This window comes from Ahaetulla prasina, chromosome 3 (genome assembly GCF_028640845.1).
Source record: "Ahaetulla prasina isolate Xishuangbanna chromosome 3, ASM2864084v1, whole genome shotgun sequence".
NCBI classification, from domain to species: Eukaryota; Metazoa; Chordata; class Lepidosauria; order Squamata; family Colubridae; genus Ahaetulla; species Ahaetulla prasina.
This window is the reverse complement of record NC_080541.1, coordinates 222,024,258-222,051,164: the sequence shown is the minus strand read 5'-3', so window position 1 is coordinate 222,051,164 and position 26,907 is coordinate 222,024,258. Positions and strand designations below refer to the sequence as shown.

At 45.2% G+C, this 26,907-nt stretch overlaps 1 protein-coding gene across 1 annotated transcript in view; it reads right to left on the bottom strand.

Moving 5' to 3' along the window:
* COL20A1 (collagen type XX alpha 1 chain) overlaps positions 1-26,907 on the bottom strand; it is a 265,731-nt gene that overhangs the window by 35,055 nt on the left and 203,769 nt on the right. Inside the window, exons 29-31 of the mRNA XM_058174284.1 lie at positions 24,847-24,900; positions 15,309-15,404; positions 10,843-10,896 (exon numbers count right to left, since the gene is read on the bottom strand). Coding sequence (XP_058030267.1) covers positions 10,843-10,896; positions 15,309-15,404; positions 24,847-24,900 — 204 coding nt within the window. The remainder of the gene's footprint in view (positions 1-10,842; positions 10,897-15,308; positions 15,405-24,846; positions 24,901-26,907) is intronic.

The window sequence follows — 26,907 nt, the reverse complement described above, 5'->3', positions numbered from 1 at the left end:
GGCCTGCTCGATTGGCGGCTCGATTTGTGTGGTGACCTCGGCCAGAGTGGGCGACTGGTGTTGTTGTTGTTGTTGGCCCTCACCCTCGGTTGTTCTGCGTCTTAATTGATTGATGTGTCGCCGCCACACTCGTCCGTCTGTGAGCTGGACCCTATAAGAGTATGGTCCAGTCAATGTAATGACGTGCCCTGGCAACCACTTTTCGTCTTCCCCATAATTTTGCGCAAATATAGGATCCCCCATATTGAACGCTCGGGCCCTTATATTGGGTTCTTGGAGCTTCTCCGGCATGTATGTGGGGTGCAACCGGTCAAGTACGGTTCTCAACCGGCGCCCCATTAGCAACTCCGCCGGGCTCATCTTGGTGACCTGGCACGGGGTGGTATGTTGGGCCATCAAATACCTATTTATATTTTGTTGCCAGTTGGAGGTGCCTAGGCGGCCTAAAGCCTCCTTGGCTGACCTTACGGCACGTTCTGCCATTCCATTCGCCGCCGGGTGATACAGGGCCGTGGGGGCGTGCCGAACCCCGTGGATTGCTAAAAATTGGAGGAACGACGCTGAGGAGAATTGAGGCCCATTATCTGTGACTAACACATCTGGGAGACCGAACGTTGCAAACAACCTGTCTAGGATCCGGACTATAGTGTCTGTGGTGGTGGATTGCATTAGGAATATTTCAACCCACTTAGAATACGCGTCCACCACCACTAAAAACGTTTTCCCAAGAAAAGGACCGGCGAGATCTAAATGGATCCTCGTCCACGGTCCTCGGGGCATTTCCCAATCCCGGACCGGCGCTGCCGGGGCTACAGCCCTGGAGCCCTGGCATTGCTGGCAACGTCCAACCCAAGTTTCTATGTCGTGGTCTAGCTTCGGCCACCAGACATAGCTGCGACCTAGGGCTTTCATTCTCCCTATGCCCGGGTGGGCCATGTGTAGGCATTCTAACACCTGAGATCGTAGAGCCGGAGGGACCACCACTCTACTCCCCCAGAGTAGGCACCCCTTATGCACTGACAATTCCCCTTGTCTGCGGGTATACGATAGAAACTCCGGCCCCACTGCTCCTTGCGGCCAGCTCCTGCAGGCCCAGTCGAGGACCTGCACCAGTACCGGGTCCTTGGCGGACTCACGGGAGACATCCTGTGCGGAGATGGGGGAGTTAGACTCCTCTATCAGAAGCACCGGTAGGGCTGGGGCTGGGTCGACGGCCGTTGCTGGGAGGGGGCAGCGGCTGAGGGCGTCTGCGTGTCCTATGGCGCTGCCAGGCTGGTGCCTTAGTTGGTATGAATACGCCGCAAGGAATTCTACCCACCGCGACATGCGCGGTGACAATATTTGCGGGGTTGTGCGGTCACCGGCTAGTAACCCTAACAGGGGCTTATGGTCAGTGACCAGGGAAAAAAATCGGCCATATAGATAGTCGTGGAATCTTTTGATTCCCGCGACAATTGCAAGGGCCTCTCTGTCCAGCTGACTATAGTTTCGTTCAGCTGGAGAGAGAGTGCGCGAATAGAACGCTATGGGTGCCTCCAATCCGTTTGGGAATAGGTGGCTGAGAACAGCCCCAACCCCAAAAGGTGAGGCATCACAAGTGAGCGTTAGGGGGAGCTTCTCATTGTACTGCACCAGGACAGCGGAAGATGTTAGGAGCCGTTTGACAGCTTCAAAGGAAGCTGCCGCGGCTTTAGACCAATTCCAAGGTGCGCCGGCATCTAGGAGGCGATGGAGTGGCTCGGCCACCGTCGCTTTATGGGGAAGGAATATAGCATAGAAATTTAGGAGGCCTAAGAAAGCTTGGAGCTCGGCCTTGGAAGTGGGCGTGGGGGCATTTCGGATCGCTTCGACCTTTGAGGGGGCCGGCCGAATGCCGTGAGCATCCACAAGGAACCCTAAGAATTCAACTTGGGGCACTCCGATCCGGCATTTGTCCCTCCGTAGCTTCAACCCCGCCTGGCGGAATCGGCCTAACACAGCCTTTACCTTGGTGACTAGTTCTGGGAGATCCTTCCCTGACACCAGAACGTCATCAAAGTAAGGAATAACTCCGGGGAGGCCATAGAGCAACCGCTCCATGAGTCCCTGGAATATTCCTGGTGCTACACTGACTCCGAATTGGAGTCGTGTACACTTGAAAGCTCCCCGGTGGGTGACGATCGTCTGCGCGATGGCCGTCTCCTCATCCACCGGAAGCTGTTGATAGGCCTGTGCCAAGTCTAACTTTGCAAAAACTCGGCCCTGTCCCAGGGAGTGGAGCAAGTGTTGTACCACTGGGACAGGGTACGGGTTGGCTTGGAGGGCTTTATTGATCGTCCCCTTGTAGTCCGCACAGATCCGTATGGATCCGTCCGGCTTCAGGGGGGTTACAATGGGGGTTTCCCACTTAGCATGATCAATGGGAACCAAAACACCCTGGGCTATCAGTTTATCCAGTTGTGCATCTACTCTCGGTCGGAGCGCTAAGGGGACCCTTCTTGGCTTCAGTCGAATGGGCTGCACCTGGGGGTCAAGCTGAAGTGACACTGGGGTTCCATTATATTTACCCAGGGCGTCTTCAAAAACGTCAGCGAATTCGCTGGCCAATGCTGACGTCACATCAAGGAGTGTGGTATGGACCCCTGCCACATTTAGGCCGAGGGCAGAGAACCAGTCCAGCCCTAGGAGGGTTGGCAGGTCGCTCCTGACAATGATCAGTGGTAAAGTGCCCTCGAATTTTTGGTATGCCACCCTGAATTTGCCCACGCCCAGGGTTGAGATCGTTTTCCCTTGATAGTCTCGCAATGTCACTTCACAGGGCTTGAGAGTTCCCTTTTCCAAATGTGGAACGAGACGTTTCAGGGTGGACCAGGCGATGAGGGAGCGCGAAGAGCCGGTGTCCACCTCCATATCGCACTGTGCCCCTTCGAGCCGCACCGACAAGTGTATTTTGTTGGTTGGTACCGTGGAGGCAGCAAAGCTGACGACTTCGTCGGTAGACTCGGAGGCAGTGAAACAGGCCCGTTGACGTGCCATCGGCTTCCGGATTGGCTTCTGTGACTTGGGTCGCTCCAGGGCATCGTCACTGGATGGCAGGGCTGCCCTGCACACTCGCGCCAGGTGTCCTCGTTTCCCGCAGCGGCGACATACAGCTGCTTTAAATTTACAGTCGCCTCTCGCATGGTCTCCTCCACACCCCATGCATGGGTTTGGCAGGTGCTTGTCGGGGAAGTCCCCTCGTCGCCTTGGTCATAGATTTAGGCGGCGCACGTCTGCTTCTTCTTCCGACGAGCTCCCTTGAGTAACATCTTCGTGGTGGACGCCCAGGGGGCGATCGCTCGTTAGGGATCCCCTTTGGTGTCGCTGGAGCTCTGCGGCCGAGTCATCGGCCAATTCCGCAGCTCTGGCCTCAGATAAGGCGGTGGAGAGGTCGACATCTTTTCGTGCCAGGAGGCGCCGCTGGAGTCTCACGTCCCGGATGCCACAGACCAACTGGTCTAGCAACATGTCATCCAGGAAATCTCGAAACTCGCAGTGGAGGGCGGCCGATCTTAAGGAAGCCATGTATGCGTTAATCGTTTGTCCTTCCTTTTGTACACAATGCCGGAACGCGTGCCGGCGGGCGATTCGGGATGGGGCGGGAGCATAGTGATTCTTCAATTTTTCCACTAATGCTTCCCAAGTCAACTCAAAAACTAGCTGTGGGGCGGCGAGAGCTCGCGCGGTACTGAACACTTCGCTGCCGCATGAGCTTAGGAAATAGCCCCGTTTCCTCGCGCCGGACAATTCCGTGAGGTCATTGGCGTGGAGGAAACATTCGAACCTCTCGATATACTCGTCCCACTTCTCGGATGAAGGGACGAATGGTGGAAAGGTTGGCAATGCACCGGCCATAACTGTTTCAAGTCGTGAGGTACTTAGCTGTGTAAGGCGCGTTCCTCTCTGTCCATGGCTCGGATTTAATGTCGGGACGATCCCATCCTCGTCGCCAGTGTTGGATCCGAGACTGGCCCAATAAGGACAGAGGCGAGGCTGCCTTAAACTCCAACTTTATTGGCATTCAACAGAACAGAGACAACGCTAACCTTTCAACAACTAGTTAAGACGCTTCTGAGGAGAAGCACAGGCGTTGACAGCTACCGAGAAGTAGCTGTCAAATGGGGAACCAATGACGGCTCTTCCTGGTTCCCGCTCTTCCTTATTGCTTGCGCCTCAACCAATCAGCGCGCGGCTAACCGGCTTGGCTGAGGCAGACAGGACGTAGCCGCGAGGACTTAACAGTACCCATGCACCCCAGGTAAGTGCAGGGAGGCGTCGTAGGCCCAAAATGGGGCACGAGAGGTTTCAGCGCCCCCGCGCCCGTTTTTGCTCCCGGGGGGCTGCAGGAAGGCCTACTAGGCCCAAAACAGGACTTGGGGGATGCAGTGCACCCCCTCTGTGGCCCGTTTTTGCTCCCGGGGGGGTGTTGGAGGCCGAGTGCTGCCTTCCACACCCCCTGGCCACACCCACCATGACCACACCCACCATGGCCACACCCACCCAGCTGGTCATTAGGGCAGAGAACCGGTTGTTAAATTATTTGAATCCCACCATTGTCCCAGTCCCAATATGCATAATATATTATTGCTTCCTCCCATGTCCTCGACTTACTACACAATGGAGCTAGGAATGTCAGTTCTAGGTCATTGTGGACATACATCGAGGCACCGAGTCCCCGAATTCGATTTGACGATTGTTCTTTTGAATATTGTAAAGCGAGCCCCCATAGTTGAATCCCATGGAGGTTAAGTTAGTAACACGGTTGTTAAGGGAATCTGGCTCTCCCACTGATTTTGCTCGTCAGAAGGTCGCAAAAGACGATCACGTGACACCAGGACACTGTAAATCGTCATAAATACGAGTCAGTGTCTGAATTTTCATCACATGACCTGAGGAAGCTGCAAAGTCATGTGTGAAAAATGGTCATAAATCAGTTTTTTTTCAGGGTTTTTTTTTTTTTGGGGTAATTTCTAACAGGCACTAAACAAAACATTGTGAGTCTACTACCTGTATTTTTTTTATTTTTTTTTACATTTATACCCCGCCCTTCTCCGAAGACTCAGGGTGGCTTACAGTGTGTAAGGCAATAGTCTCATTCTATTTGTATATTTACAAAGTCAACTTATTGCCCCCCCAACAATCTGGGTCCTCATTTTACCTACCTTATAAAGGATGGAAGGCTGAGTCAACCTTGGGCCTGGTGGGATTCGAGCCTGCAGTAATTGCAGGCTGCTGTGTTTTAATAACAGGCTATCTTACAGCCTGAGCCACCATGGCAACATTTGGGTTCATACGCAAGCTTAGGAAATGTCAACCAGAAAAACTCAACATTCGAATGCAAAATAAAAAATAAAACCTCCCTCTTTCTGCATCTGATGCAGCTTAATTTCAAGAATTGCCATGTCTTCTAAAAAAAACCACAACATTGTTTGTTTGTTTTCCCCTTTCCCCCAAATAAAGGCACTATAATATATGTTTGATCTTTTTTTAATTCAGGAGAGCATCTCAGGAGTGGGAACGAGGAAAATAGAGTTGTTGAATTCAGTTCCTCAGGGACAACATCATGTTAGCTGCCTTTTAAAGCTTCATTCATCTGAAAAAAATCTCCATAATCCTTATTGCTGTGATTAGACTTCCAAAGAAATGTCCGGTTATATATTACACAGCAAGGCAAGCTAAGCAGAGGTGAGTTTCACTTATTTTTACCGCCGGTTTGCCCCGCGCACACAAGCTTGCTTCGCGCACATGCACCTTCCATGGATGCGACCGGACTTCCACACATGTGCTTTGCTTGTGCGCGCATCTTCCACGCATGCAACCGGCCTCAAAAACATGGCTAAATAGGATGGCATAGTGCCGGGGCAGGTAGGTTGGGCCCACCAGTGATCTCTGCTACCGGTTTGCCCAAACCAGTCTGAACCGGCTGAATACCAGCTCTGAAGCTAAGTTGTGTAGAACAGGGGTCTCCAACCTTGGCAACTTTCAGCTTATTGCATTCTTTGACAAAGTGACAAAATTAGTGGACAAGAGGAATGCTGTCGATATAATTTACTTGGACTTCAGTAAAGCATTTGATAAAGTAGATGATAACCTACTACTAGATAAAGTAGAAAAATGTGGGTTAGACAACACCACCACCAGATGGATGCATAACTGGCTGACCAGCCACATTCAACATGTTGTCCTCAATGGAGCTACATCCACATGGAGGGAAGTATGCAGTGGACTACCCCAAGGCTCTGTTTTAGGCCCAGTACTCTTCAACATCTTCATCAATGACTTGGACAAGGGGATAGATGGGGAACTCATCAAATTTGCAGATAACACCAAGCTGGCAGGAATAGCCAACACTCCAGAAGATAGACTCAAGATACAGAAGGATCTTGACAGACTTGAACATTGGGCACTAGCTAACAAAATGAAATTCAACAGTGAAAAACGTAAGGTTCTACATTTAGGCAAAAAAACCAAAATGCACAGGTACAGTATACGTAGTACCTCGCTCAATAGTAGTAACTGTGAGAGGGATCTTGGAGTCCTAGTGGACAACCATTTAGATATGAGCCAGCAGTATACAGCAGCTGCCAAAAAAGCCAATACAGTTCTGGGCTGCATCAACAGAGGGATAGAATCAAGATCACGTGAAGTGTTAATACCACTTTATAATGCCTTGGTAAGGTCACACTTGGAATATTGCATTCATTTTTGGTCACCATGATGTAAAAAAGATGTTGAGACTCTAGAAAGAGTGCAGAGAGGAGCAACAAAGTGGATTAGGGGACTGGAGGCTAAAACGTATGAAGAACGGTTGCAGGAACTGGGTATGTCTAGTTTAATGAAAAGGAAGACTTGGGGTGACATGATAGCAGTGTTCCAATATTTCAGGGGTTGCCACAAAGAAGAGGGAGTCAAGCTATTCTCCAAAGCACCTGAGGGTAGAACAAGAAGCAATGGGTGGAAACTGATCAAGGAGAGAAGCAACTTAGAACTAAGGAGGAATTTCCTGACAGTGAGAACATTTAATCAATGGAACAACTTGCCAGCAGAAGCTGTGATTGCTCCAACACTGGAAATTTTTAAGAAAATGTTGGATAACCATTTGTCTGAAGTGGTATAGGGTTTCTTGCCTGCGCAGGGGGTTGGACTAGAAGGCCTCCAAGGTCCCTTCCAATTCTGTTTTTGTTGTTGTTGTTGTTGTTGTTGTTGTTGTTGTTGTTGTTATTATTATTATTATTATTATTATTATTATTATTATTATTATGCCCGGGATTGAAGTCCTCCGGACTTAAAGTTGCCAAGGTTGGAGACCCCTGGTGTAGAATATGGTTTTGGCAAAAAAAAAGAAAGAAACTGTTTAAAAACAAATAAATCATCAAAAATGATCCAAATAGAAAAACACAATACAGTTAGTCCTCAACTTACAACACTTCATTTAGTGACCGTTTTGAAGTTACAACGGCACTGAAAAAAGTAACTTATGACTGTTTTTTCACATTTACAACGATTGCAGTATCCCTATGGGTCGCGTGACCAAACGTCAGACTCCTGGCAACTGATTCGTATTTATGACCGTTGCAGTATCCTGGGGTCAAGTGACCACCTTTTGCGACCTTTGTGCAAGCAAAATCGATGGAGAAGTCAGATTCACTTAACAACCATGTTACTAACTGAATCGCTGCAGTGATTCTCTTGACAACCATTGCAAGGAAGATCGCAAAGTGGTGCAATAGCAACAGCACTTAGGCTTATATACCGCTTCATAGTGCTTTTACTAACTGCTTTACTAACTGCTCTCTAAGCAGTTTACAGAGTCAGCCTCTTGCCCCCAACAATCTGGGGTCCTCATTTTACCGACCTTGGAAGGATGGAAGGCTGAGTCAACCTTGAGCCTGTTGAGATTTGAACTGCCAAATTGCAGGCAGCCAGCAGTCAGCAGAAGTAGCCTGCAGTACTGCACTCTAACCACTGCGCCACCTCAGCTCTTAAGTGCAAAATTCACTTATCAATTGTCTCGCTTAGCTACAGAAATTTTGGGCTCAATTGTGGCCATAAGTCGAGAACTATCTGAAGTCGCAGTTGTCAAGTACAGTACAAACAAATTTAAGTACCAATCGGCAGGACAAAAGGGCGAATGCAGAGAAAAGGAAGGGAGTTTTCTAGAATGTTTTTTAAAGCCTTTGTTTTTCTGTTTTGCTTTTTTTTTTAAAAAAACACACACCGTGTTTTTATAACTATGATGTTTTCATTTCAACCTTTCCACTTGAGTGAAGTTTATTATATGTACGTACATGTATTCTGTCTTTTTTTTTTGTTCGTGGTTTTATTCAATTTTTTAAAAATGTAAGAGGAAAAAAGAAACCTCTGATAATTAATGTTTGCCAAGGTCTGTTGGCGCTGACAGAATAAATGATTTCAACAGAAGAGAAAATATGTAGCTCAGGGTTGAACTGTGGAATCCTTGATAGTCTCTGAGCTTGGTTGTTTGCTTGCAGGCATTTTGTTAGCCAACCAGGATAATGTTAGCTACTTGGGCAATGTAACATCTGCAGGCAAGCAACCAAGCTCAGAAAACACCAAGGACTCCATATATATATATATATCATTTATGAAAAGTACCCATAAGAAACTCCCAGATAAGAAAAAAAGAAGAAGACATTTCGGATGTCCCAAAAGTGTTTTTTCAAAAGGCAACTGGAATTAGTTTTTCCTTGAAGATATTTCGCTTCTCATTTTAGAAGCTTCTTCAGTTCTGACTGAATGGTGGAAGGATTATATCCCTTTCAGTCATCTGGTCATTAGTACTCTCTCTGAGAGTCATTGAAGCCACTTGGAGATTTATCAGTGCCTTCAGGGTCACCTGAATAGTGCAAATGGTGTGGAGCCTTCTTGGGACTGCTGGAAGGACCGTGTTGTAAACAGGAGATGGGTGGTGTCATATCCCTTCCCCTTTGTTGTGACCCAGGCTCAAGTACGTAGTAATAAACTTAGTCCGTGGAAAAACAAACTTTATTCAAACAGCTGGGAATTATTTCATTCCCAGCATTATTCAACTCAAAGTAAAACAAATGCCTCCCAACACAAATTCCTCAGTTATCTCACAAACCTTAGTCCAATTAGGCAAACTGCCAAAGGCCCTTCCTGGCAAACATCCAGAAGCCACAAAAACAAAGATGTAGATGAAGCTGAAGACGCAGCTACAACGTTGTTTTCTGGCAAAGGCCAAACACCGGTGCTGGTCTGTTTTAAGCCTTATGGGAGGGGCCAATCATCTCTTGGCCTTACTCCCGAGTTTTCCTCTCTGCTTGAGCTGCTCTTGCCTTCTGGCAGCTCTTCTCATGCGTGCATTAGGAACAGGCTCCTCCTGTTCCTCCGCCTCACTACTGTCAACCTCTGGAGGCTCTGGAGTCCGCACCTCACTTCCCGATGACCCTGGCCTCACCTCAGCCTCATCGCTGTCTGACTCGGTTGCCAACTTTGCAGGCTGCTGATGGACCACAACACCCCTTTGTTGAGAGAAGGCTGCCCAATTTTGATATAAATGGCCTCTTTGATCCCTCTTTCAAACCAGCGATCCTCTCTGTCTGGAATGTGGACTCAATGATTCTCAGAGAGAGTACTAATGACCAGATGACTGCAAGGAATATAAACCCTTCCATCCTCCACCATTCAGTCAGAACTGAAGAAGCTTTTTGAACGAGAGGCGAAACATCTTCAAGGAAAAAGAAAGAGAGGCCAGCTGCCTTTCAGAAAAAGCAGCTTTGGAAGAACCATGACCTGGATGACTGAGAAAATCCATAGATAATAAGACATTTCAGAGGTGTTAGAGAGCAACTGAAGATCCAGATTTTTTTCAGATGAAGAGATATCAGACTGCCTTTGAATGATTAGGATGTATTATTTCTGATTGTTTTGGGGGAGGTTAGGAACTGATGAGAATTGTAGGAGTATAATAGAGTTGGGAGGGAAATTTTTTTAGCATATGTTTGTTTTATTTTTAACTATACCTTGTGTTTGTTCCGGGAAGTTGTGGGGGGGGAGGGGGGTTTGTGAAGGGAGGGGGGAGGAGGGGTGGGGGGAAAGGGGGAAAAATTTTTGTAAAACTTTTTGAATTAAAAAAAAAATATCCAGATTTTGCAATAGACAAAATTCGACTAGCTTTCCTCAAAGCTGAATGCTTTTAAGATATGTTGGACCTCCATCAATTTGGGATCTGGCTGCACGTTATGGATGCTCAAGTCCAAATGGCTGGAGAGCACCAAGTTAGGAAAGGTACATGAATTGAGATGTGTTGTATCTGCACCCCCTGAGCTGGGCCTCCTGCCAGAAAGTGACTTGGAAAGTGAGGGGGAAAGGCCATCAGGATTTACCCCCAGAGCACCGGCTTCCCTGGCTCAGCTCCAGGAGCCAGAAGCAGGCCAGGTGGAAGAGATAACGAGGCCTCCGTCCCCTGACTCTTCCCCCCCAAGCCACGCCTTCAGACCCAGCTGACAGCAATCAGGCTTGGTTTCGTAGGCAGGAGAGGAGGGAACAACAGAAGCAAGGGTGGGGCAGGCCTAGGAAGTGCTGAGTCAGGGAGCCACACCCCACAGGATATAAAGGCAGTGAGAGCTGCTGTGTCTCTTTGTAACAGGCAAATCCACTGATTACGAGCTGAAGTTTGTTTCTAGGTGATTCACCAGCGTCGTGGAAGATAACGGAGGCTCTTGGCAGACGCTGGCTATTCTGCTGCCAGAGCTGATAGTGCCGGCTAATTAAGCCATCACTCGGACGGAGGCGGGGGAGGACAGAACAAGACTTTAGAAGAACAAGGTGAGACAGAATTACCTGTATTCCTGGACTTCCGCTGTCCCCTTTATCACCCTTAAGACCGGGTGGGCCCTTGAATAAAAATAAAACAATACATTTATGAGGCGTATAATCTCACAATGCCTGAGCCAGTGCTTTTTCATTCGCTTAATCATCACATTTAATTTCCTGACTTTTTCCCCAGCAATATCAGACAGTAGCAATAGCAATCCCACCTCTGGTTTTTGTTACCAACCTCACTTGGATGGGTCCTTCTCGTCACTAGACTAGCCATGCCCAGTTCCTGCAACTGTTTGTTTGGAAGAGTTAGTGACTGGACACTATCGTGTCTGGAAGAACACGAAGGGTGGACACCATCAAAGCTGACACCAGCCAGAGCATTAAAAAATAATAATCATAGAAGTAGTGCAAGATAGGAAAATGCAGAGGGCCCTGACCCATAGAATTGGCAAGAGTCAGACATGAGTGAATGGATAACATCATGATCATCATCAAAACACTTAAGCCAAGCCAACTCTAGGAGTGGAATGGTCTGATATATAATGGATTGGAAGAAATGTATTTTCTTTGTTTCTGGAAGGGGAGTTGAGGTTTTAAGGAGTGACTATGGATTATGATTTGTGTTATATTTTAATTTTTGTTGTTAGTTTTATACCCTGTATTCGGTTCTGGGAAGTCCCGGGGGTGGGGAGGAAGGGAAGGGAGGGGAGGGGGGTGAGGGTAGAAAATGGATTGATGGTCAATGTACAAAGATGATCGAAGACGTATAATTAATGTAAGATCGGAGCTGCCTGGCTACCACTTCAGAATGATGGGAAAGAAGGAAGTAGAAGAGAGAAGGAGGTAGGAAAGAGAAGAGGAGGAAGAGGAAAGGAAGGAAGAGGGACAGAAGAGGGAGAAGAAAGGAGTAGGGAGGAAGGAGGAGAGGATGTAGATAAGAGAGGGGGAGGATGGTTATGGAAAGTAGAAGAAGGTAGAGAAGGGAAGAGACTTAAAGGAAGGGGGTGGTGACCGGGCAGGTCCAATTAATTGTATATGATGGTACATTAAATAGGTTATTGGATATGAATATTAAAATAAAACTTTTTTAATAAAAAACAAAAAAACAAAAAAAACCACTTAAGCCAAGTTAGGAAATGGCCAGTTACTGCACATGCACAACATGCTGTGGTTTAGCTTTAACCACGTTTATTCTTTTGGTGGTTTAATTATTTATTTATATTTCGTATTTCTTAACTACCCATCTCCCTCCGAGAAGGGCTCTGGGTGATGTACAATAGAATCAGTGGTGGGTTGCTACTGATACGCCCCGAATCGGGCGAACTGGTAGCGGCAGCGGCAGGAGGCTCCGCCCACCCTCCCGGATGTCTCTGCGAACTGGTAGCGGCCGAAATTGAACCCCTATTCTACTGAATAGAATCAGTAACAGTAACATTCAAGCCAGAATGAATTTAAGACTAAAAAGTTTTAAACTTAAAAAAAAAAATAACATTATAAAGCGTGCTATCATAAAACCACAAAATCTGGATAGCTCGCTGTTCGATGTGCTGAACTCCAGAAAATCCAACCATCGGAGTTAAGTGTGTTTTGGAAACACAAGCAGAAAATATGACCTAAAGGCAACTCCACAGAAATTTGAAATCTGAATGCAGTTTTCTTTGGCTGGAGCTAATCTATTTCCACACTAGAAATTTATAGCATCTTTGGAGTTCTCCAAATACTGTTGTGCCAAAATAATACTATTGCGGACAGGCTTTATATTACTTCAATAATGGCTGGGTGAGACTATGAAGGTGCTATAAGTCACCGATGCAGAGCTGGACTGCTAACTGTGAGTCCAGGATGAGGAATAATCTCATTTATTTCTTCCTTGTTAAGATACTTAATTTAATAGCTGGAACAGTAATGGGGATAATGGGCCAGAACACGCAGTTGTAGTTGATTGGTTGGAGAATGCGGGTGCCTGCATGCGGAATGGGACAACCTGCCATAGCCAACTCACCATGACCAACTCGCCACGGCCAATTTGCCATGGCCAACTCACCATGGTCACCTCGCTGCAGGGCAATTTACCACACCCACCTCTCTGTGGGACAACTCACTGTGGTATTTCAAATAAATAGAAATTATTTTAATTTTTGCCATTCACATTTCATTCTGTCCCTCCTTTTGCATCCTTTCTTTAACGATTCTATTCCGCGATTTCTTTGATATTAATGTAACTCTTGTCCTGCAGCGAGTTGTCCTGCATTGAGTTGAAGGCGATGAGTTGTCTTGCAGCGAGTTGGCCGTTGCAAGTTGGCCATGGCAAGTTGGCTGTGGAGAATTGTCATAGACCAAGAGTCTCCAACCTTGGCAACTTTATGACTTGTGAATTTCAACTCCCAGAATTTCTCAGCCAGCTTTTCTGGCTGAGGAATTCTGGGAGTTGAAGTCCCCAAGTCTTAAAGTTGCCAAGGTTGGAGACCCCTGTCATAGATCATCTGCATGAGGCAATCTACATTATGATTGGTTGCTGGGTGTAAAGGGGAGTTTCCCTTTTCCCCAGCTTTTTTCTTCTGCTCTGTATGCTGTTCTATGATTATTCTGACGATTTACCTCATGTAGTGATGTGCCTGACTATCTTGTTTACTCTAAATACAAATGTAAAATGTATTTATTTATATAAAACTACACGTTCGTGTCAGCATCTTTGACTTAAATTTGGCTGTGCAATTCTCTGACATTCCTTCAGCCAAAAAGTTCATGACCTACGAAATGAGCCAGCAAAATTCAGAACCCAGCAGAAAGCAAGGGAACACAGAAGGAAACTTAGCAGAGCATGTCTTCTTCTATGAATTCCGGTTTTATTTATTACTTTATTTATATCCCACCTTCCATTATTTTTATAAACAACTCAAGGCAGCAAACGTATCTAATATTTCTTCCTCCTCCTATTTTTCCCAAAACAACAACCCTGTGGGATAGGTCAGGCTGAGAGAGAATGACTGGCCCAAAGTCACTCAGTCGGCTTTCATGTTTAAGGTGGAATCTAGAACTCACACTTCTCCTAATGATGGGCCAAAGTCAGCCAGTTGGTTTTCATGCCTAAAACAGAACTAATATCAAGTACAAACTTGATGGACATTACCTAACTGATGACCCCCACCCTGTCAAAGATCTTGGAGTTCTCATATCAAATGACCTTAGTGCCAAAGCTCACTGCAACTACATAGCGAAAAAAGCCCTAAGAGTTGTAAACCTAATTTTACGCAGCTTCTTTTCTAAAAACTCTACACTACTAACTAGAGCATACAAAACATTTGCCAGACCTATTCTTGAATACAGCTCATCCGTCTGGAACCCATACTACATCTCTGACATTAATACAATAGAACGAGTCCAGAAATATTTCATAGAAGAGTTCTTCACTCCTCCGAAAACAACAAAATACCTTATACCAACAGACTTGAAATCCTGGGATTAGAAAACTTACAACTCAGTCGACTTCGACATGACCTGTGTTTAACACACAAAATCATCTATAGCAATATCCTTCCTATAAAAGACTACTTCAGCTTCAATCGCAATATTACAAGAGCAAAAAATAGATTCAAACTAAATGTCAACCGCTTCAAACTTGATTGCAGAAAATATGATTTCTGTAACAGAGTTGTTAATGCTTGGAACTCATTACCTGACTCCATAGTCTCTACTCAAAATCCCAAAATCTTCAACCAAAAATTGCCTACTATTGACCTCACCCCATTTCTAAGAGGGCTATAAGGGGCGCGCATAAGAGCACAAAAGTGCCTACCGTTCCTGTCCTATTGTTCCCTTCATCATATCAAATTGATATAGTTGATGCATATTTTTATACATATTAGTATATTTTCTTCAAAATATGTTGTTTTATCTATGACAATTGTTTGTGTATACTGTTGTGACAAAAATAAATAAATAAATAAATAAATAAATAACTAGAACTCACATTCTCCTAGTGATTGACCCAAAGACACCCAGCCTGCTTTCAAGCCTAAGGCAGGACTAGAACTCACAGTCTCCTGATGATTAGCCCAAGGTCACCCATCTGGCTATGATGCCTAAAGTGGGACTAGAACGCATAGTCTCCTGGTGATTGGCCCAGCCTATTTTAATGTTTAAGATGAGACTAGAACTCCCATTCTCCTGGTGATTGACCCAAAGACACCCAGCCCACTATCAAGCCTAAGGCAGGAATAGAACTCACAGTCTCCTGATGGTTAGCCTAAGGTCACCCATCTGGCTATTATGCCTAAAGTGAGACTAGAACTCACGGTCTCCTGGTTTCTAGCCTGGTGCCTCAACCACTAGATGAAACTGGCTATATAGGAGACCGTTTCTCCATTACCAAAATTCCTGAGATTTTAAAATACCCTATTTTTTCCTCCCAAAAGCTATCACTATTCTCATTATCTAAACTACGACGTTTTAACCCGACCTCAAAGAAAAAGAAAATTACTTACAATAGGGCCTTGCACGGTTAATCCTTGTGAACCGGGGGTCCCTTGGTGCCCTCCTGGCCCCTTTGGTCCAGCTTGGCCCGGAGGACCTGGTTCCCCCTAAGGAATCAGAGAAGACAAAGAAACACAGAAAAAAACATGATCTTCCAGGCATATCAAACTCCAATACGGTCTCGGCTTGCTAACACCAAATTCAGAGAAGCAGACGACAAAGAGGAAGAAGGATAGAAGCCATTTTTCCACTCAAATCTTATGAATCCCATGCATGAATCATTAGTGAGTTTGGTCCTTGGTGCGTCTGGCTGTTTTCTTGCAGTCTTTACAAAAAATATATATGTGTGTAGGTTAGCATAATCGTGCCTACGGGTTTATGGAGACCGTAAAGGATAGAACTTGGCTGAGACAAATCTAATCACAGCTGAGCTTTGAAATAAGAATTTGAAGTAAAGTTTAGTTCCTTGACAGATATACCCTTTAGCAGGGGTGGGATGGAAAAATTTTAGCAACCAGTTCTCTGCTGGGCAGGCATGGCTTACTCAGCCTCCTGCACCACAGCGGGGCGGGGGCGTTTTGCCCTCCCCAGACTCCAGAGGCTTTTTTTGAGCCTCTGGGAAAGCAAAAACAGCCTATCCCAGGCTCCAGAAGCCCCCCGGAGGCTGGAAATGGGCCCATTTTTGGACTTCCGATACTTCCAGTAAGCCTGTTTTTCGCCCTCCCAGAGCCTCCACATGGGCCCTGCACTTACCTCGCATCCAAAATGGGCCACATGGAGACTCCTGAGAGGGGCGAGGCAGGGTGGGCGGGGCCAGCCAGTTCTTGCAACTACTGGCTCGGTGAACCAGATGTAAAATTAGCATCCGGTTTGCCCGAACCAGTCCAAACCAGCTGAATCCCATCCCTGCTCTTTAGCGATTGAAGGTCAAGTTAATGTTACTGTATAACCTCCATTTAACAGACCTTAATTTAATGCAGTTGCTCAGAGATAACTGGTCTATTTTTTGTTTGACTCTTGACTTCCATTTTAATGGACTGATGTCCATTAAATCGAATCTTTCCACATTATTGTGAATATCTTCATTGCATTACATCTGCCATCACGCGAATGTCAGAAATTGATGCAAACAATGCACGTTAATGCAAATGACATAAAATTTAATGAGTGTGGTAGATTCAATTGACACCTGCCCTCACAATTAAATTGAGGGTTTTTGATGCCACAATCCATTTAACATTGGGCAAATTAATTCTCTGCCAGATGACTATTTATAACACAGCACAAATTCTGGTTGCGTCCCTTTTGCCTTTTCTACGGAATGATGATCGAGTTCTGGGACCAGAAACCCAAATCTCTTATTTTGTCATTGTTTCCTCTGCTTCTTTCAGTCACTCTTTGGTACGTGCTGAAGTCATGGGGATGGAGTTTTGACTTTTTTTTTTAAAGCTTTCAACACTGCATATCAAGGTTGTTTGCTATTTCCAGCCACTGATTTATTGCACGACTCTGGATCATTCCGGAAGTTTTCACACTGATTTGGGAGGCAGTAGATGGAAATACACCATGGGAATAACAAAATAGCAAAGCAAAAGTTGGTAATAATAAAGTCATAGTGAAGCCTTGGGCTGGATAGTTGTCTTACTTTAAGGACCAACCCTTCTTGTATTCTGGGAACATAGATCATAGAATAACAGGACTTGAAGGGACCTTGGTGGTCTTCTACTCCAATCCCCTGCTCCAGCAGGAGACCTGATACCATTCTGGACAAATCTCTTCTTGAAAACCTCCACTGATGGAGCACCCACAACTTCTAGAGGTAAACCATCCCACAGATTAATTATTCTCACTGACAGGAAATTTCTAGGTTGGACCTCTATTTAATGATCTTCCATCTGTTACTTCTTGTCCTGTGTCATGGCCCCATCAGAGGATGAGTTGGAACTGGGACTGGGACCGACAAGGATGGCACATCTCCCCTGGCATGTCTGGAGAGTCCAGGGACTGAGGATGAGGCTGTGGTTGCCGCAATGCTGGGAGGTGGTCAGCCAGACAGGGAGCCGCCTGCTCTCACAAACACAGGAGGTGTTTCGGCTGCAGAGAGGCAGTGGTGTTGACAAGTAGCAGATCCCCTCTGATGAGGAACAGCTGCCTCCCCCCACTCAATCCAAGAGCATGGAGAGTGGAATGGAGCAAAGCTCAAAGGAGGTCTGCGAGGCTGCTGGTGAAGAGGCCGCTCTGCTCCCGCTCGTAAGGAACACTGGCTTGAGTTGATTTAAGCAAAGGTGTTTCTGTCAGGAACAACTGTTTTGCTTTGGCATGCATCTTCCCAGTCTTGGAAAAACTGCCCTGTGAATTCTGAATCTTGCTTGTGGATTCTGGGCCTTGCCTTGTGAACTTACACCTTGTTTATGACTTATGGACTTTCTCCTTGCCTTGTGTTGTGGTCCGCCAGCAACCTGCGGATTTGGCAACGGAGTCAGACAGCAATGATGCTGAGGAAGAGCATGGGCCAGTTCTGGAGGCTGGGGAAGGCCGGATGAGGGCACTGCGTCGGAGGCAGAGGTGGGGCCAGTGCAATAGGGAAGTGAGGTGCGGACTCCAGAGCCTCCAGAGACTGATAGTAGTGAGGCAGAGGAACAGGAGGAGCCTGTTCCTAATAAATGCCTGAGAAGAGCTGCCAGAAGGCAAGAGCAGCTAAAGCAAAGAGGACGACTTGGGAGTAAGGCCAAGAGATGATTGGCCCCTCCCATAAGGTTTAAAAGACCAGCGACGGCGTTTGGGCTCTTTGCCGGAAAACGTCGTTGATAGCTTTGTCTTGTTGCATTGGTTTCATATCGGTGTTTTCTGAATTTTTGCCAAGAAAGGCCTTTGGCAATTTGCCTAACTGGACCAAGGTTGGTGATAGGACTGAGGAATTGTGTTGGGAGGAATTTGCTTTAATTTAGTTGGACTATGCTGAGAATGAAGTAATTCTCAGCTGTTTTAACAAAGTTTGTTTGTTTTTACACTGACTCAGTTTCCTACTACCTACTTGGGCCTGGGTCACAACACCTTGTGTATCTGCTCTGGAGAGTATTGGCCTTAGTTTATGGGCTTGAGTTGCACTGACTGTGGGTGTTTACCTTTGGAAACGTTTGGGCTGGAGCTTTACCAGCCGTGTTAGGTCCATTTGTAGGTCAGGGACAGCTGAGGAATGAAGGACTTTACTGAAGCCTAGCTCTGTCTTATGTGACTCGGATCATAACATCCTTGTTCTGTCCCCCCACCTCACATAGGAAGACACACGAGCAAACAAGGTCTACCAGTAATTTATTTTTACAAGCCGACCTGAAATCCCTTAGCAGATAAAAGTGCTGGCAGCTACTTTCCAAATGCCTGCCAAATTTCTTATAACCTCTAGAAACAGGAGTCAGCGTATCTGTAGCCCATTGCTGGAGCAACCAAGATTTCAAAGAGTAGTCAGAAGTCATTCACAAAGTCCAAGCCTTAATTCCGAAAAATATCCCATCCGAAACTCACAATATGCAGTTTTTGTCCATCACAGTGCCTGCAGAGCAATCCCACCCATTTTTATCCCCTGTGGGGTGTGGCTCAGTGACTCAGCAATCTCTGGCCCTTCCACACCTCTTCCTTTGCTGCACATGCCTCTCCCTCCGACGCTGCTTGGGATCAATCCAAGATTGAACTTCATCACTCCCAGTTAGTAGGTGCTCCGACATGCCTTCCTCCTGGCCTTCAGCTGGAACCTGAGGCGTTGCCAGAAAGGAGGATCCTGGAGAGGGAGGCCTTGTGAGCTCCTCCTGGATTTCAGCTGGAACCTGAGGCGTTGCCAGAAAGGAGGGTCCTGGAGAGGGAGGCCTTGTCAGCTCCTCCCCATCACTTTCAGAATCATCTTCTTCCATGAGGACAGGCTCGGGAGCTGGAGTCACAACAATTCTCCTTTCCAGGGCTTTGGAGAAGAAGTCAATCCCCTCTTCTCTGTGACAACCCCTCAAATATTAGAAGACTGCTATCATATCACCCAAGTCCTTCAATTTGTTAGACTAGACATACCCAGTTCCTGCAACTGTTCATCATATATTTTATCCTCTAGTCCACTAATCATCTTTGTTGCTCTTCTCTGTACTTTTTCTAGAGTCTCACATCTTTTTTTGGCATCATGCTGACCAAAACTGGATGTAGTATTCCAAGGGTGGTCCTATCAAAGCAGTATAAAGTGGTACTAACCCGTCACGTGATCTTGAAACTAGCCCTCTGTTGATGCAACCTAGGAATGCATTGGCTTGTTTTTTGCAGCTGCAGCACACTGCTGGCTCATACAGTATTTAAGCAGTGATCCACTAGGACTCCTAGATCCGTCTTGCATTTACCACTGTTGAGACGGGTACCATCTATTCTATACCTGTGTATTTGGTTTTTCTTGCCTAAGTGTGTTTATCACCACTGAATTACATTTTGTTGGGTGAAAGCGGTCCTTGGGGTTCTAGCCCCTAAGAATTCAATGAGGCATCAATCTCAGTCCTTGTGTGTAGAATAGTGGTGTACAGTCTTGGCCCCTTTAAGACTTGTGGACTTGGCTTCTGGTGGCTCCGCTCTCTCCGAAGGACGCCCTAAGGGCGCCCGCGCTGGGATTCTGTAAAAGCCGGCGAAATCAACGGCTGAAAGTACCTTCCCCGGTAAGGGGAAGGGAAAGAGCAAGAAGAAGGAAAGGTAGAGCTCTCTCTAGAGGCCCCGTTTGGGGAACTCGAAAGGGAAAGTTCCCTGGAATTCCTTCTGCAAAGCTCCAGCCCCAGCGTGTTTCTGCTTTAAGCAGACAGAGAAGAGAGCGACCACTTCTGCTTCAATTGATTGTTATGGATATTTATAAGCAGACGGAATAAAACACAGGAGATCAGTCATTTAAATTGCAAGTATTAAATCTGACTTCTATTTTTTCTTTAAAAAAAAAAATTTTTTTTTCTCTCATCTACAATCAACACAATGAAATAAAATGGCGTTTACTTGTTGAGAAAGTGAAACTGAATGGAGATTTTATCTTATTGTACTGGACTGTGGATTGTTGGATTATTTTAGTTTGTTTAAGTATTTTATAAGGGGATTTTCAGCAAGAACTTTGCCATGAAGGTTTTTTCAGAAGAATGGATTCGTGACTTTATACAAGATTATACAGAAAGAATGTATTTAATTACTCAACAATACAAATTGGAAAAAAATGGAGGCGTTTTGGATGAGAGTTTGGAGGAAATTAACCAAAGTAATCAGGACTTGGAATATGGAATGGATGTAAAGAAGCCTTTTTTAAAAAGTTTGGATGAAAAGCCTGAATTTGTGCTACAGGAGGCTGTCTCCCAAAATGGAAAAATTCACAGGGTTAAGGCTTTCCAAGAGTTCTCTTTTCGGATTGAGGGAATATACGGCAGTAACTCGTGGATTCTTGGACATAAGGAACTATTAGGAAATATTGTGACTGACTTTTCAAAAGGAGTAATGAAGGAAAGATAGAGACTAATGCATCAAAAATGGCAAGAGACAAAAGTATCATTTTTGAAAGATTATTTTTTTTTTTGAAATATTAACAGAAAAAGATTTTAGTGTTTCTGAAAGACAATACGTAAGGAAGATTTGGAAGAAATGGGTTGATTATATGTTTTATAACCATCATAAAAGACTAGATATTTGGATTTATACTGGATTTTGACGAGGAAGGACTAAAGTTGAATAGATATTGTAATTTCCCTGTATTGAAATTTTATAATCTGTTGTATTGAATTTTAAATAGAATATTCTCGAAAGATCTTATGTAAGAAAGACTTGGGGGGAAAATTATATGGTTATAGAAGCTATAAGGGAGATATTCTCTGAACTGGATTGGATTTTTATGCTTTAGCTGGTTTTAAATATTTTAGGATTAATTTGTTCTACTGATCTATATATTTTATTACTGTTTATTGTTAATCTTTTGAAGGATTTTGGTTATGTAAGGAGGAAGTCAGAGCTAGAGAGGGAGAATTGGTATAATAGTTTTGGGGAAAAATTTTTTTTTAGCATATGTTTGTTTTATTTTTAACTATACCTTGTGTTTGTTCCGGGAAGCCAGGGGGGGAGGGGGGAGGGGGTTTGTGAAGGGAGAGGTGTTGGGGGGAAAGGGGGGTGAAATTTTTGTAAAACTTTTTGAATAAAAAAAAAAAAAAGACTTGTGGACTTAAACTCCCATAATTCCCCAGCCAGTATGGGGAATTCTAGCAATGTTTGTCCATTATGCAGCTGAGGGCTCCCCTCCCTGTTATCTGACTGTTCTCTAGGCAGCATCTCTTCCCTCCATCTCCCAAGGTCATTGCGACATAGCCTTACAAAAGGCAACCACTTGCTGACTCACACAACAATAATAAAAAGAACAAAAACAGTGTTCCAGTATAATAGATTAATTGGGAATTGTTCCCTTAAGTATATCCCAGTCTCTTTCTACTGTCTTGTCAAATGGAGTAGAAAAAATTCCACTGCGGAAACTTTCTAAAGAGCTGCATATATTGCCTTATTTAATGGATCTTTTAGGGGAAATCTGTGGTGGGTTTTTTCCCCCTTGTACTTATTTTGCTAAAAGGAGACAATGAAAATAAGGAACCAGGCCGTAGCACGTTAGGAGATATCTGAATAATTTAGGTCCAAGGAACCTAAAAAAAAAAAAAACTTCAGGATTCTAATCTCTCCTTGAGGTCCTCTAAAGCAAGACTTAGAGGTTGAAAAAATAGTGATATGCAGAATTTCAGAACAACCTTCCCAAACTGAAGAATATAATGTTTAGGAAACCCAGTGATTTTTATATCTCCATCAGCTTCAGTTCATGAGTTTTTGGATGATAAGGAAGAGAATAAGGGCTCCGTCTGAATTTAGCAAAATCAATTGTTCCTTCCCAAAGAATATTATTGTAGCCAGCTGGGGAAAGTTATTGTATATTTGAATTATTTTCACTGTGCACAGAAAACAAGTACGTGCTGGGAAGAATTGGCTGGATCTTACTCCGAGATATGCTAGCGTTGTGCAAACAAAGAATTTATTTCCTAGATTAATGTCCATTTTTTCATCAGGAGCTTACATAAGGCTGGGCTGGGAGACAACAACTGGTGCAAGAATCTATAGAGATTCTCAGTCATCCAAGTCATGGTTGTCCCAAAGGTGCTTTTTCAAAAGGCAACTGGACTTTGTTTTTCCTTGAAGACATTTCTCTTCTCAGCCAAGAAGCTTCTTCAGTTCTGACAGTCAGAACTGAAGAAGCTTCTTGGCTGACAAGCCAAATGTCTTCAAGGAAAAACACAGCCCAGTTGCCTTTTGAAAAAGCAACTTTGGGACTGGTGCAAAGTTTCTCAGTGAGCTTCCATAACTTTGTAGGGACTTCACTGTGTGGCTCCCAATATCTTTTGTTAGTCATGGATGGCTAGGTATCTCATTTAATGAGTCTTCTTGTTCCATCATAGAACTTAAAACAGTCGAGTCTGCCAAGCAAACAAATGGGACTATAACAAGTGCTTTTTCTGATACAGGTTATAAGGATTTGTCCTGGTGGAAAACATACCATCTAAAAGCCAAAAATATGCAGATATGGGAGAAGGAGGGGCAGAACCTAAGGGTGGGGTGAAAAGAGGGATAACAGAATAACAGAGTTGGAAGGAACCTTAGAGTTTTCTAGACCAGGGGTCTGCAAACTTGGCTCTTTTAAGACTTGTGGACTTCAACTCCCAGAGTTCCTCAGCCAGATTTGCTGGCTGAGGAACTCTGGGAGTTGAAGTCCATAAGTTCCATAATTTGAAGTTCAAGAAGGAGACCCTATACAATTCTGGACAAATGTCTGTCCAATCTCTTCTTAAAATTCTCCAGTGATGGAGCAACCCACAACTTCCAGAGGTAAACCGTTCTACTGATTAATTGTTCTCACTGTCGGGAAATTTCTCCTTAGTTCTAGGTTGGATCCCTAGGCACTTTGGAGAATATGTTGTCTCCCTCTTCTTTGTGACAGCCTCTCAAATATTGGAACATGGCTATCATGGCACCCCTAGTACTTCTCTTCATTAGACTAGACATACCTAGTTATTGCGTTCATCATACAGTTTAGCTCCCAGTCCCCTAGTCATCTTTCTTGCTCTTCTCTGCACTCTATCTAGAGTCCCAACATCTTTTTTGTATTGTAGTGACCAAAGTAGGATGCAATATTCCAAGCGTGGTCTTACCCAAAGCAGTATAAAGGGGTACTAACAATCTAGAGTCCCTACATAATGAACTAAATCCCACTCTCTTTGGGTGTCATTGACTGTTATCTAACTCTAAGCAGATACTAACCACTAATTGAGAAGATCCTTGAGCCTGGACTATAGCAACTGATCAGTTTGACTGAACTTTGACCTGGTCTTTTGACCCGACACCAGTAGAAGAATCGATAGAAGTGGATGTTGGTTGTCTCAAAGGTGCTTTTGCAAAAAGCAACTGGACTATTTTTTCCTTGAGGAAGAAAGAAGAAAACACTTCGCTTCTCATCCAAGAAGCTCCATCAGTTCTAGCAGGATGGTGAGGGCAATGGAAATACCACATTCCTTTGCAGTCATTCTTCCATCGCCTCTACCGCCTCCATATCCTTCATATCTCTGCATCCTTCACAACTTGGTATCTTTGTATCCTTCACATCCTCCATATCTTTGTACCATTCTGTCGTGTCCCACTCCTCCTCTGACGGCCGGGTTGGGGAAGTCTATATCAAGCGTGGCCACGAAGCCTCTGCAGCTTTGCCAAAGTCCTGTCAGAGTTCTCAGGGCAGGCAGGAATCCAAGGTGTGACTTCAGCAACCAGATTAGACTTTGCCTGACTCAAGGAATGCCAGAAAGCAGATCCTTTATATAGGCAATGGGGTGTGGCTCCATGACTCAGCACTTATCCAGGCCTGCCCCTCCCTTCCTTTTGCTGACGTCACCTCTCCATTCTCTGGAAGCATGGATCTGTCCACCCAGCTGCCGGAAATTCTAGCTCATGACTGGCTTCATGCTCATCATGCTCACACGCTGTGGGGAGGAGGTTTATTTGCTCAATCTGCCCGGGCATGGTGCCAGGACTGGGGGCTGGAGGCATGCCAGGCCATTCATCTTGCTCGGTCTGTCCGGGCATGGTGCCAGGGCTGGGGGCTGGAGGCATGCCAGGCCCTTCGTCTGCACTATCAGTCTCTGGCTGAGATAGCAGGAGATGGGAGGGGCCCGACTGCGGAGAGGGGGGTGGGCGAGGCACAACAGTATCTTTGTATCCTTCACATCCTCCATATCTTTATACCATTCATATATTCATATCCCTCATATTTTTGTATCCTTCCATCCCCTCCACCATCCTGCCAGAATCAATGAAGGGAAAATATAGTCCAGTTGCCTTTGAAAAGGCACCTTTGAGACAACTGTGTGAAGCCTGGATGACTGAGAATCTCCACAGACAATTGGATGTTGGTTGGTTTCAAATTGCCCCACATAGTCTCCTGCTCAATAAATTATTATTTAATTCTGATGTCACACAACTTACCTTGGGACCAGGCTCCCCCTGTTCTCCCTGGATGCCCCTTCGCCCAGGATTGCCCTGCAGAAAGAAGACAAATCCACAAAATGAGTTCCTCGTTTAAAGAAGAGATGGACCGGGTTACAGATACAGCTATTTATGGACAATTACATCTCAAAGGGACCAACGTGCTCTCTATTTTCTATTTCTCCAGCTCATGAGAAATGTGAAAGTGAACTTCAACCATCTTGGGAACAGAGTAGGAAAACAGAAGCTTCTGTTGCACGAAAAGAAGACCTTTGAGATATTGGAAATCGGATTTGGGTAACAGTATGAAGTCTGTCTCTTGAGTAATCTAGAATGCTGAGAAAATGGAAAGAAAGAAAAAGAAGGATGACAGCCAGCAGCAAAATGGATTGTTGTCTCTGCACCCCCCCCGAGCCGGGCCTCCTGCCAGAAAGTGACTTGGAACTCTACACTACTAACTAGAGCATACAAAACATTTGCCAAACCTATTCTTGAATACAGCTCATCCATCTGGAACCCATACTGCAAAATCCCCATTTCCTCCTGATCAGCTGGGACTCGGGAGGCAGAAAATAGATGGGGGTGGGGCCAGTCAAAATTTTTAGTACCCGTTCTCCGAACTACTCAAAATTTCCTCCACTAGTTCTCTAGAACTCGTCAGAACCTGCTCAAATCCACCTCTGTTCCAGGGTCCCTTCCAACTCTATTATTGACCCGCTGTTGTCGGATTTCAGGAGAACAGCATAAAACTTTGCCTTGGCAACCATCCAACTTCCATTTCCCAACAACGGGAAATAGCACTCTTAACTCTGTGTGCCTTTATTTTGTCGTGGCAGATGCAGGGAACTTTGTTAAATGTCAGCACGGCTATACAAGGGAAGAGTGGCTTATTACAGTAATAGGTCGATGTGTGTCTCCCATTCTCATTTCACAAAGTGCTCCTGGCTTCATCAGCCCTCATCTGTATTCCGATCACTTGCAACCGAAATGGCTAGAATAAAAGAGAGCAGTCGCAGGCTTTCGATGTACTGGAGAAGGAGAGGCAGAAATCCTTCCGGCTTCATTTACTGCAGATACCACCCCTGCCAACCCAAGGCCTTTGAGGGTGTTCAGGAGACATTTTCAACCTGGCCTGCACTTTTTATTTTTCTTTTCTTTTCTTTTAATCCTTTGAATTATTGACTCAGCTTAGCCAGAGCTCAACAGAAGCTGCTTTGCATTCCCAGCACAGACGCACAACTAGAAAGCGAGCTGACAATACGCAAGCTTTATTTACAAAGAGTTGATTCAGGGATAGGGGGTCTCCTGTTACTCATTTCAGTTGGTCTCTCTCTCTCTCTCTCTCTCTCTCTCTCTCTATATATATATATATATATATATATATATATATATATATATATATATATATATATATATATATATATATATATATATATATTTGTTTTCTGAGGTTTTGGTGTTTGTATGTAGGTCTTTGGTTATTCGGGTTTTCTCCGCGTAAAATTGGAAGTGTCTTGGCGACGTTTCGTGAAGTCTCATTCGTCATCTTCAGGCTTCAGCTTCGTGCTTCTGGGAGCAATGTGGGATTGCAGCTGTTTCTTCCTTTTAACTGCTAGTGGGGTTTGAACTGATTGGGTGGGAGCTTGGCTGTGCTGTGATTGGATGGGGTTTTTTTTGTGCTCTGATTGGCTGGGGGTGTGTCCTGTTTGGGTGGGGGCTTGGTTGTGCTCAGTTTAGTCTGTGTCGAACAACCAAAGCACAAACGTTGTGCTCTGATTTTGTGCTCTGATTTTGTGCTCTGATACAGGACACACCCCCAGCCAATCAGAGAACAAAACCCCCCCCATCCAATCAGAGCACAGCCAAGCTCCCATCCAATCAGTTCAAACCCCCACTAGCAGTTAAAAAGGAAGAAACAGCTGCAATCACACATTGCTCCCAGAAGCACGAAGCTGAAGCCTGAAGATGACGAATGAGACTTCGTCAAAACGTCGCCAAGACACTTCCAATTTTACGCGGGAGAAAACCCGAATAACCAAAGACCTATACACACACACACAC